The 13,000-nt window shown below is 33.6% G+C and overlaps 1 protein-coding gene across 1 annotated transcript in view; it reads right to left on the bottom strand.

Annotated features, from left to right (window-relative positions):
* LOTGIDRAFT_156479 (hypothetical protein) overlaps positions 1-13,000 on the bottom strand; it is a gene marked incomplete at both ends in the record, with an annotated part of 30,447 nt that overhangs the window by 9,834 nt on the left and 7,613 nt on the right. Inside the window, 15 exons of the mRNA XM_009047116.1 lie at positions 2,773-2,919; positions 3,258-3,339; positions 3,831-3,922; positions 4,435-4,564; positions 4,983-5,129; positions 5,915-5,988; positions 6,507-6,586; positions 6,931-6,994; positions 7,579-7,647; positions 8,200-8,393; positions 9,306-9,389; positions 10,100-10,166; positions 10,634-10,769; positions 11,321-11,526; positions 11,872-11,933. Coding sequence (XP_009045364.1) covers positions 2,773-2,919; positions 3,258-3,339; positions 3,831-3,922; positions 4,435-4,564; positions 4,983-5,129; positions 5,915-5,988; positions 6,507-6,586; positions 6,931-6,994; positions 7,579-7,647; positions 8,200-8,393; positions 9,306-9,389; positions 10,100-10,166; positions 10,634-10,769; positions 11,321-11,526; positions 11,872-11,933 — 1,634 coding nt within the window. The remainder of the gene's footprint in view (positions 1-2,772; positions 2,920-3,257; positions 3,340-3,830; positions 3,923-4,434; positions 4,565-4,982; positions 5,130-5,914; positions 5,989-6,506; positions 6,587-6,930; positions 6,995-7,578; positions 7,648-8,199; positions 8,394-9,305; positions 9,390-10,099; positions 10,167-10,633; positions 10,770-11,320; positions 11,527-11,871; positions 11,934-13,000) is intronic.

The raw sequence follows: 13,000 nt of genomic DNA, 5'->3' as shown, positions 1-13,000 counted from the left end.
GACATCTGATTGAAATTGAAGTGGTACAAATTAATGTTATCAGTGTCCTGATACACATACAAATTTTAGAAAACCTCTTTATAATCCCTTTCAATAATTATAATAGCAAGATTTCTGCTAACATTTCACTTTCAACCACCATGCATTACTATATTTAAGCTATCCCTTTCCCAAAATCTTCCTTGCTCCATGGCGCTCACTAGTCTATGATTCGAAGCCGTCAATTCCTGTTACCTTTACAGAGGCAAAGTCAAACTTAAATTATCTGGCCGCATATTCTCAAAATGATCTAAGCGCTAGGATATTCTACAAACAGCGATATAAGTTAAGATACTAGGACATCCTAGCGCTAAGATTGTTTCGAGAATACGCATCCTAATGATGAGCTGCTGATCATATTAAAACCCAGACTAGATATTTGGTTTCATTTATTTTCTATGGGTCAATTCACTTTTCTAGATCTATTGACTCTAGATCTAACAATGTTTATAAGAAAGGTGAGTTCAATTATTCATATAATTTCAGATCTAGAAAGACTGAAATAACCCACAGAAAATATAAGAAATATAGTATCTGGAGCTGTATTTATCAAAATGTTTTCCCCGTATATATCGTGGGTGACCACTTGAAACCGTATATGCCATATTTGGTCATTTTGACTTTTCACTTGTAAAAGCGCGGATCTTGTGATCAAAACGTCGTATTCTTAGCTTGATTGTCAATAAACCAAAAACCGCTTCATGTCTTAAAATTCAAAATAGCACATAACATCATTTACACTAATATTCAAATATAGGTCATAGTCATGCAAGGTGGGTGAATTTAAAGAGATTTAGGGCTTAATAGCATGCTCTACAGAGACAGGCTGGGATGGCTAAATTTTATCTGCAAATAGATAATTACAGCCCTAATAGCCTATCAATGAATCATGAGGTGAGGGGTCAAGTTGGGGTCACAGAATTGTTAAGATGGGCTCACCGGCAATACTCATGTACATTGATAAAAAAAATTTCCTAGCGGGTGAGGGGAGGGTAAAGGGGGCATGCCCCCTCTTGGTCTCCCCGTGGCAACGCCCTTTAAATGTTAGAATTTCTGAGGAAACTAAAACAATGCAAAGTATTTAATAATGTGTTACTGTCAGATATTCTTTGAATCATGCATTTTAAATTTCAATAAATTATTGTTTGTACTCAATAACAAGACTATTTCAGATAGTACAAACATATTTTCAAAATACTCTCAACCAATCAAACTTCAAGACACATTTATAATTACGGTTATAAAAAAAGGGGGAAAGTGGAATTTTGCATTCAGAGGGGAAAAATCCTGTAAAGCTCAAAATACTACATACTCTTAAATTCACAGGCATAAGAGAAATGATCAAACTTATTTTTAAAAAAGAGGCAGGTTGGTCAAAAATATAGACAATGAATGAATGAATGAATGAATAAAAAATGGATGGAAGAATGAATGAATAAAAGAATGAAGAAAAGATGAATGAATGAATGAATGAATATTTTTTCAATAGAACAAACAATCAGTCAAAAGGGTCAGAATTAATTCCATTCCACATGATACAATAACATCATAGGCATTGGCTCTAGATTTATAAAGATATTTCTAATAGCGCAGGCTGCAACTATTTTACAATCATTTTAACCTAGACATACAATAAGAACATGCTTTAACTAATATAATACCCACTCTTTTCATCTAAAATACAAAGTTCATTAAACATTAGAAACACAGAATGGACACGACAAATTTCGTGATTCAGAATTTGTGTTATCGGCAAGTATAGCAGTACAGGGCCAGTCTCCTGAGACTGGGGGTACAATTAAGGGAGAGACTAACTTAGTAAGAGGACAACTTACTGTCAAGGTTAAATTCCAAATGTAATGAAAACTTTCGAAAAATGAAATTGATTTGGTGAAGTACGACACAAATATTCATACATATTTAACCTACTGATGTTGTCGGGTTTCTAACGCTTCTGCATGTTGTATGATATTTTTGGGCGAAAACGGATAACACAAATCAATATTTTTTTTATTTGTTGGAAATGAAGTGGGGTTTCAATTGAGGGTACAAAATATTTTTCTAGGGGGGTAAATGCTGCCACTGAGTAGAGACCTTCAGACAACATCTTGAGATTCAGTTGACAGTTTTCTACTGATTTAGCCAATAAAGTAGAGATCTTCAGACAACTGGACTATTTTGAAAACCAGGGGTCTTATTATGTAAAATTTAACTTTAATGATTTTAAAATTTGTTTTATTATCCAATCAGATGACTATATTTCTTAAAATCTGGATTAAATCTTATTTAAGTTTTCCAGAATAAAGCCTAGGCTACATATATCTGTATATTCATACAATAAGGACAGTAGGACAGACAGACAGATATGGGGTTTTATATGTGGACAAAAATTTACAAAAATTAAATAGGCCAATATCAAATAAGTATGTGATACCAATGAAGGACATTTTTCAAAAAAATTAAACTAACAATCATTGTATTAAAGAAACACATTTTAGGTCCAAAGGATTTTACTGATCCTTGGCCTTTTTGGCAATGACCTTTCCCAGATTCTCTATACTCATTCACCTCTCGTAAACTTGAGGACCGAACAAAGATGATTTTAAAATCACCATACTTTCTAATCACTCCTAATAACAATTTTGTTCACTCAACACAGAAAATGATGTCATGACTTTAAACACTAGATTTGATTCAGCTACAACCCTTCCCCCTTTATATAAATTATCTTACCTCAGCTTCAAAAGAATCATAATCAATTTTGTCCAGGCCAGCATTGCCGAATTCCTCTATTTGTTGTCTAAGTTCAGGTATTAGGATGGTAATGTTATTAAAGTCAACGTTAGATTTAGCTATATTATCAATCTGTTTATATAGTGACTAAAAAATAGAATATAGAATATAGAAATATAGAAAACTTTAAGGGATTGTAAGGTAATATTCTAAACTTTTTATGTGTATCAAGGACATTCTGAGATATTGAGATAATGAGATAAGTTTGTTTTTTTCATTTTAAAAAGTAGTGCAAAAAGGCTTAACATATCCAATAAACTTTGCACATGAAATCTAAATTATACGCATAAATTAAAAGAATAGAACACATACTGAGATATTTAGATAATGAGATATGTTTGTTTTTTTTTCATTTTAAAAAGGAGTGCAAAAAGGCTTAACATAATCTAAATTATGCGCATAAATTAAAAGAATAGAATACATACTGAGATATTGAGATAGTTGTTTATGTTTAAGAAACTATCTAACTGTAGAGCTGTATATATAGCTTGATTTTCTTCACAATTCCTGGGAGAAAAAATATGGTTCATTCTATTAAAGGAATACTGTTGTATAATTATATATCATATACCTTGTTAATTAAGATCTCATTATCACTTTTAAAATGAGATTCGTCACCCAATTGATCACAATTAAATGAAAATATTGGTTGACATGATGACAGTTTCGCCCAGCTTTAGGTACTAGTACCCCCTGGTAACATCAACAAACACCACCAGAGTAACTGAGAGGCTCTTGTACAAGTTTAACAAGATTCAGACCTCTGTGAATAATTAACGAGTTTTGGTACCTTTCAGTTCACTTATAGCGCATATTTATGTAGTTAAGGGGTAAGAGGAGTCCAAAAGGTTGAGAACCCTGGGTTGAATGAGTGAATGATATGAAATGTATGACAAATGAACAAATGAATAAATGAATTAAATAAACAAATGAATGAATGAAATAAACAAATGAATATAAAATGAACAGATGAATGAATGAATCAACCAATGACTTACTTTAATGTTTGAACTATACTAAATTTAGCGTTAGAATCGTTGAATAAGTTCTTGGTGAAGTCCAGGTTTTGAAATACCAGATTTTCAAATGGCTGAAAAAACAAAAGGATCCTCTATAATGCATAAGTAAATTCAATCAATATAATCATGGATCTCAGAGGCACACAGAAAATATATGCAAATTATTGGAGGAAGAAGACTGTTTATCTTGGCCTACACCATCTTAACAATGTCAAGCTATTACAAAATTCTTATACCTAGACTGCAATAGCCACATTTCTTGTATCATGGAATGCAGCAATTTGATTGGTTTGTACATGAGAATGTAGCCAATCAGAGCCCTAGACAGAAAGACTGTAAACATTATGGCTTACTGATTAACTGTATTCACTAACATACAATCCAACCAAATTGTAGTCAATTAGCAAGGGTTTACCACAGGGTTCTCTTTCGCAAAAAAATCTTTACATCCATATGACCATATGTATGGTATTTCACCATAAAATTCCAGGCTGATAACAAATTATTATCATAGGATATTTCGTGAAACTGGGACAAGGTGCCTATTGTAGTTTCTGTTTTAAAAAAAGGCAAGTATATTCACCTGTAAATCAGCTGGTTCATGTGTGACAAAATATCGGCAAGCCTCCGTATAAGCAAAACCTCCAGCCAGAAACAATATTAAACATATAATCATCAGAATCCAGGAAAACACGAACGAGAAGGCTACACCACTGAAATATACCAAAAGTAGATACATTTTAAGTTTCATTAAGAATCCCTGTATAACCTGATAAATCAATTTAAACAGTGGATTATTGAAAAACACTTTATCTTAATATGTTTATTTTAGTTTATGGACAGTTATAGAGTTTTATCGATTAACAGTAATTCATTGTGTTGTATAATTATGACCCAGGTAAGTTCACTGATGAACAAAGACTCATTTTAACCAAGTTTAAACCTAAGTACATTACGCTGTTTTATGGAGTATACTGTATACTGCTGTTGTATAATTATGACACCAGGTAAGTCCACTGATGAATATATACTCTTTTAGCCAAATTTGATAATGTAAATTTTATGTTCATTCTAAGAGGTAGTATCCTTTAAACTTAACAGGTAAAAGAAAGGTAATTGGAATAAACTTACGCCATTAAGAAGTTTCCTCCTACACCTGTATTACAGCAGGCAGCGCCGCGACCTGGCCTTTCTCCACACATACCAAACAGTACGCCCAGATAGTAGAATAAAACTATTAATAGTAACAAACAGCTTATACCCAGACCTGCATACCATCTACAAAAATAACAACAGTTCTTAATAAAGAAGAAATGAAATGAATGGAGTTTTACATCCTACTTCTCTGCACCATGTGGGCTAATGAAGAAGGGCATTGTCATGCAGGGTGGAATGAGGGAAATTTTGCCAGGACAGCGGCATTAGCCTTCTCTTTTTCGATTTCCAACTGTCAAGGGATCTTCAACTCGGTTTATAGTCCCATCCAAACAACTAGATGCTCTTTCGATGTCAGTCCCTCTTACCTACATCACTGACAGGGGGAAACCGGGTTGAAAAATCTGAAGGTATTATCTCGACCTATGCTTGGATTCGGCACTGAACCTTCAGGTTTGCGGGCCTCTAACTCACTGAGCCACCGGGGCTCCCAGTACTTATTTAAGGGGTAAAATATCTACGTGTCTTTTGCAATAGTGACACATATAAAATGCCTAATTTGAAAACTCATCTGATTTAAAATTGAAATGGTGAAAATCCATGCTATCAGTGTCTGCGATACACATAAAAAGTTTATGAAGCTTCTTAACAATTTCATTAAAAGGCAAATTCATTCAGAGCTTCAAATTAGCCCCCTATGACAGAACAGAAAAGAAACCAGGTGGAGATGAAAATGATTTCTGTCAACTCCAAAATTAGTAAATGAAATTTTATGAAAGTTGAACACATCCACAATCTCCACAGTATACATAAGCATAACAAAATGCATCAATATACAATCAAAGCTGAAGCTTTGTTTATAGGACGAAACGTTGAAATTTGATGAATCGTCAAAATCTTGAACTTACACATAATTTCCATATTTGGAGATTTCACTTTGTTCACTTTCTAGAGAACCTTGGAAATCAAAAACTGGTTTTGTCTGAAAAAAAAAGGTGGAAAAAATTGGGATGGAAATTGACACAAATACATGTACGTTTCAATATAACCAGAAAAAAAAACCTGACATATACCCATACATGAGTAATCTACCGATGATGTCAGGTTTCTACCCCTTTTGCATGCTGTCCACCGCTCTACCGATGGGATACCCAATATGATATACCATCCAAATTTCTGTCATTTTAGTCAAAAGTTAAATAGCCGACAAAATGAAGGAGATATTGCCTTCTGTCCTCAAATTTGAAATATCAACTTCACTATCAACCGAAAGGTTAACTGTAACTACCAGTGTCAAGAGGGGTAAGGGTGAGACATCAAAATGTGTACTATAACAGTGTCAAGAGGGGTAAGGGTGAGACATCAAAATGTGTACTATAACAGTGTCAAGAGGGGTAAGGGTGAGACATCAAAATGTCTACTATACCAGTGTCAAGAGTGTGCACTATCTATTGATGGGAACTATAGTCAGAAATATATATTTATTTATATCCAACTTACTGCGTCCTGTATTTTTCCCTTACACAAATCAATACCATTTGTAACATCCTTTCTTACATCTCTCATGGTGTTTGTAGCCTCTAAAATAACAGATTAATATTCAATTAGTTAAAACAAGGTCACATATTCTTGTAACCATCTTACTTCAATTAGTTAAAACAAGGCCATGTAACTTCGTTTGTCAATGAAGCCAATCAGAGGCCTCAACAGAAAGTAAGTAAACCATAAGCCATAATGTTTAAAGTCTTTATATCGAGTGCTCTCATTGGCTGTATCTGCTAGTGTACATTCCAATCAAATTGCTTCATTCCATGATACAAGAATAGTGGGTATTGAAGTAAAGTTACTTTGTTTCTAATCTGCCATCGAAGAATCTTTCCTTAAAATTTTGGCATTTTAAATAATTCAAATGTTAAAAACTTACTGATTATACTGTCACTTATCTTATCAGTAACATTTGACTTCACTTGGTCTATTTTACCCTCCACCTAAAATATACAATAAATATGGGGGTAAAGACATATTTTGAAATGGCCCAAAAAATTCCACACTGCTTATGACAAATTCTTATTATATTTTGAAAAAGAAGGCAATGCGCCAGTTTAATTTAAGCATATTTTATTGAAATCATTGGATAGGATTGGATACAAGTTTCAACAACTTAGGAAAAATCCTCTCCTGGTACCAGTCTGGAGCACAATACCATTGAAGCACAAATACTGGTGAAGATTGGTTTTAATAAACAGTTCATTAAAACAAAAATCACAATTACATAAAACGATTAAGTGAACAGGGAGTTGCTACTCGCTTACTTCCCCTTGATGGACCTAGACCACTAATATTGCAGTAATACACATCTGGACCTTTCACACCCCCAAAGATTTGTTTCATCTACATTTCCAGCATGTGATGATGTGAGGTGCTCTCTCAATTCAAAATAAATTCTTCTCCTACACCAGTTGGTCATAACCCAAACACCCCAAGTTGGAAACTGGGGTCCTGGAATGTTTACGAGCAATTGTGGAAGGACGGAATGATGGACGGATATGAGTGACGCTAATATTTGTCTTACCTGATTAATATACTGAGTTATATTCAAACTATCCTTCACATTATCAATTTCTGTGGACAATTCACTCAACTGAAATATACAATGAGAGGTTGACAGCCCAATTTTCAGATTTTGTTCACTCTATATTTATACATTTTGCACCCATAAATTGTTTTACATTGTTTGTAAAAGGACTAATTGTAAACAGCCCTGGTCTAATTTAGGCCCCTAAAAAGATCATTATTATTATTATTATTATTAACTCAGGTAATTTTCATGTTTAATCATGTTTATAAAACCAATCTATGTAGAACCATGTTGATTGGCCAGTTTTAAAGTCACATGATATTTATCATCTTGGTGCTCAAAGAAGACCTGCTAAAGTAAAACAGGGTAGAAATGTGTAATATAACAGAAGATTTAATGACTAGTCAATGTAATTGTGAAAAGCACTAAAAGTGTAAAACTTGTTTTTAGAAACTGAACATGGACCTAGACCACAAATATTGCAATATCTGTTATGTTATTTATGACACCAGTCCACTGAATAATATAAAATCTTTTTGGCCAAGTTTAAAAATTTGTGTTTATCCAAAGAGATAGTGCCCGGTACTCCTTTTATAACAATACCCACTTTCTTACCTTGCTAAAATCTGCCTCTGTTTTATACTTATCCGTATCCAAACCTGTACACTTCCCATTATTTGGTGGCTGACAAAATTGGTCTATTTCATTTTTAAGTTGTGTTAGATTGGTAGACAGGGTATCTCCATTTGTTTTTAATTCTTTTAATGTATCTCTGATATTCACTAAATCATCAAGCACAATGTCGGTTTCTGAAATTATAAATTAATGATATGAAACAGACAGATGTGCCATTTTCGGGGGTTGATTTGGGTCTTGAATATTTGTAAATAGTCTTTAGGAGTACTAGAAATACTCAAACTTCTTATCATTCCTTTAAATATACCTCAAACTAGGAATTTCACTTTCTATTTCTATATATGTCTTCTCTATATATCACAAGAATCTCAAGAAAACACGAGTTATCATTTTAACACTCAAAACAAACATTCTGGACACATAAAAATTATGAAGGCTAAATTGCGACGATTGGCTGTGAACACTATTACTAATTAGCTTAGCTACAAAATTTCTGTTTCTGAGACTATGGTATGATTGGTCACAGGGAGGGAAATACTGCCCCTTTAAAGTGATTACTTTACATTTAATATTTGTTTTATCAAATGCTAGAGCACAATCTCAACTATGTGGATCACTTTTCAGAATCAAATCTAACACTGTGTTCTTCTACGATTCAAAAATATAAAGAAGACGGTAAAGCAAATGCTTTTTACCAGATTGTCCCTTTTAAGTGATGTGATCGCCTAATATTTGTTTTATCAAATGCTAGAGCACAATCTCAACTATGTGGATCACTTTTCAGAATCAAATCTGACAGTGTTCTTCTACGATTCAAAAATATATAGAAGATTTTCCCTTTAATATGAAATTTAAAATTTGATTAAAGTCACAAATGAAAATCGGCGTCGCGGCTGATCATGAAATAAACTCAGTGTACCTGAAACAGGATGAAATGAAACGGGCCTCTATCATCCAGTCCCTCTTTGTCTACATACAGCTTAAATGGAGCTGTATTGTACGTCATAAAGCCATGCAGTGTGCAAAGAGGGAGATTTTGCCACGACCAATTATTATGAAATGTAGGAAAAAAACGGGGTACATACTTTTAGCAAGATCTTTAGTTTGATCAATAAACACACTAGCATTCACTATATCTAGTACCTTCTTTACTGCAGTAATGGCTGACTCTACAAAATACAATTATACTTGTAGCCAGGGGCCTGTTTTACAAAATGATAAGAATCTGTTCAAGAGTGGAATTTTACATTGAGCAATGCAATACTTATGACAAAACAAAATTATTTTTTTGAAAAAGATAGCAGGGAATACTTAATAGAAAATCACGAAATAGTAAGGATTATTAGGTGGGAGGGGGGTAATGCTGCAATCTATCAAATATCAAGGATCGTGCAGGGTAATATAAGGAAAAAGATTAAAAACCCCTGCTATAGTCAGACTGAGAATATCATCCAATAGCTGGTATACTTCTAATCATGGAACGATACGATATAAAGACCACATGTCGATACATATCATACAATCAACAGGGGTGTTTCCACTTTCAAATCATTTTACATAGTGAGAGAACGGCATGTGGCTCCCCTGGAAAATTGTGTCATCCCTACTCAGCCCCCAGTGGCAGAGCCAGGTTTGCATCCGAGGAGGGGTGAAATATCTGAGATTGCTCAAATTTCTAACCTAGTTATGAGATTTTTGCCGAAAAAACTTGCTTTCGGGGCCGCGAGGGGGGAGTCCCCTCTGCCCCCCCTTTGGCTCCATCACTGTCAGTCCCCTCACCTAATGTTTCCTACAAACGCCACTGACAGGGCTACGATACGATACAGTTATAGTCAAGAAATATGAATTTTAAGATGATTATTGTTATTTTGAATCTTACCATTAATAGAAATTGTGATCTCTTCTGTAGCAGCCTCATATGTTTTTAATATATTCTTTTCTAAAAACTAAAAAAACAGAAAAAACCATACAAAAATATCATTTACAGGTAACTGGACTCTCTGAAAGCAGTCTAATTTAAATAAGATCTTTTTAATAAAATTTCAGTCTCTAATATCAGTAAGTTTTTAGCTAGATTGACAACCTGAAACCAATTTAACAAAAAATACTACTTTAATATAATTTCTATCTTCATTGTAATCTATCAAGTTTTCTACCACAGTACTGTCCTAATGACATTATATTTAACCAATCAAAGTGTGTCATATACAACCTGTTATCAGTGACCACAGTAAAATCCAAATAATCTGACATATTCTCTACTATGGGTTTCGCTATTCCATGATTTGTCATGGTTATCAGGAGAGGTCCTACATTGGTTCATATTCTGAATGACTAGTCACTTGAAAATGCCTGATGTTCTTGAGTCCTGGATTATTGCCCCCTGAAACATACCCCCAAGCCTCAAACTTACCTTGACCGTATTATTAACATAATTATCTAACGAGGCCACGGCTTTATCAACGTTTCCCAGAGGCCCCATTTTATCCTTGTTATCCAGTTTCTGGTGTAAAATATCATTGGTTACGAAGGCACATATTACACCAGCTCTAGAAAATACAAGACATATACATTTACTATACAAACAATATTATCTATGTGGACTCTCTGAAAGAGATGTCTTAACCATTATTAACTCTATAAAATACCAAATTAATACATTTACCATACAAACAATATTATGTATGTGGACTCTCTGAAAGAGGTGTTGTGAACATAATTATATTAATAAAATACCAAATTAAAACCTAACAATATAGCTATATGGACTATCTGAAACAGACGATAAATTCTAACTATGTGAACTCTCTGAGAAAGGTGACGAATTGAAGTGTACAGAGATATCTCTATTGCTGTAAATGATTTGTGCTGTAAGATTTTAGGGGTACAAGAGTAATAAGTAGGATAAGGTTATTGGAGAGGTAAGGAACTTTGGATTTACTTGTTTGTTCTCTACAATATACTATATACATTTCTCTTGTTCTAGGTATTCCTTATTTTTGCCTCAAGAGGTAACGGGCAGCTTGTAAAAAAAGGGCATTACTACTCGAAAAGATAAGAAACCTTGGCTTTGTTTGTTTTTTTGGTGTAAGATACTTACAGGCACACAGTGTTAATAATGAGTAAAACTGTACAATACGACGTGCGTTTACATTTGGCTCGTTTTGGGTCATGTAATTTCCTCTTTCCCCCACAACGACCGCAACATCGGCAACAACAAAAACAGCAACCAACAATTGGCATAATTATAGCAAATAATACTCCTACTGCTAAACATAATGTATATCCTAGAAAATAACTTGAAACCTGGAAAGATACAGACAAAATTAATATTTGAATAAATTAATTACGAGGAATGAAAAGGTTTTTTTTTAATTTCAAATTTATTGTTAACCAATCAGAAGGCTTTATTTCTTCAAACTGGATTTCGAAAAACAGGCCCCAACAACCCAAAAATCAAATGGAGATGTCTTATAACTGTACTTTGCATAATGACAGTTGTTTGTGGTCAGAGTGGTGAAACTGTCATATCATTTTCTACTTAGACTACTCTTTGACTTCAATAGACGTTTTCCTTTCAACTGATGTTTTCCATATCGAAAAGAATTCTTTTTCCTAATCTATAAATTGTACATAGAAATATGGTCTTACCTCCTGCCATCTTGAATTAAACTCAGCAAAATCAAAGTGACCTTGAGCAATGGCTGTTAAATCTGAAACAGATAAAAATCAGGAATATTATATCAGAGGTCTCAGAAGGGGTGATATTGGGGGTAGGACAAACAGACACCACCCTCAAAGGGTTCCACCTCAACCTCTCCATTTCTATGCCCTTTACCATCTAAATATACCCAAAAAATCATGGAAAAGGAACATCATGGAGAGACATCCTTTCAAGACCTAAAATTTCGGCAGAAACACAGGCTTGGGCTAGCTTTATATAAAAAAGTGACTTTGAATTTTAACGAGTGGTTTGAAAGATAGAAGAAAAAAATTGTATTGATATATTTTAAAAAGGCACAAGGAGTCAATTTCAAATTGGGCGTAAAGTGTTTACCTAATATATACAATTATATATATATCAACACAGAAGGTCCAGTCAATTTCAAATTGAGCCCAAAGTGTTTACCAAAAATCATACATTGTATTGATAAAATTTCCAAAAGGAACAAGTCAATTTCAAATTGGGTGCAAAGTGTTTACCAAATCACACATTGTATTGATATATTTTCACATGTAACGCCCAGTCAAAATGAAAGTAAAGTGTCAGTCTGTAAAAGGTCAAGTTAAAAGGTCAATAATAACAATAAAACAATGGTCCCCACGGTGTTTTTAATATTCTAGCTATAATTCTACACATATTGATATCATTCTCTTATATTATGGTTTCCATTAGTTCTATAAATATTAAATATCTACATCAGAACAAAACATATCACATGAATATTATTAACTATGTAGACTCTCTTAAACAAACCCAAATACCAAATAAGCATCATGTGGACTCTCTAAAAGGGCTGCTGGGCCAACAAACCTAAACACCAAATAAACATCACTAGCCATATGGACTCTCTGAAAGCTCAGTTGACAAACCTAAATACCAAATAAAAATTATTAGCTGTGTGGACTCTCTGAAAGGAATGCTGAGTGGCAAGTTGACACATCAAAACTTCAAAAAAAAAATTGGTCATTCTCAGAGAATAATTCCAGTTTGACGAGACCTTTTTAAGATAATAAAAAATGCACTTTAATTGCAAATACAAATCTGGAAAAGCTAATA

The sequence above is a fragment of the Lottia gigantea genome (assembly GCF_000327385.1).
Source record: "Lottia gigantea unplaced genomic scaffold LOTGIsca_11, whole genome shotgun sequence".
Taxonomy (NCBI): Eukaryota; Metazoa; Mollusca; class Gastropoda; family Lottiidae; genus Lottia; species Lottia gigantea.
Note: the sequence above shows the minus strand (reverse complement) of the source record. Positions and strands in the feature narration are given on the sequence as shown.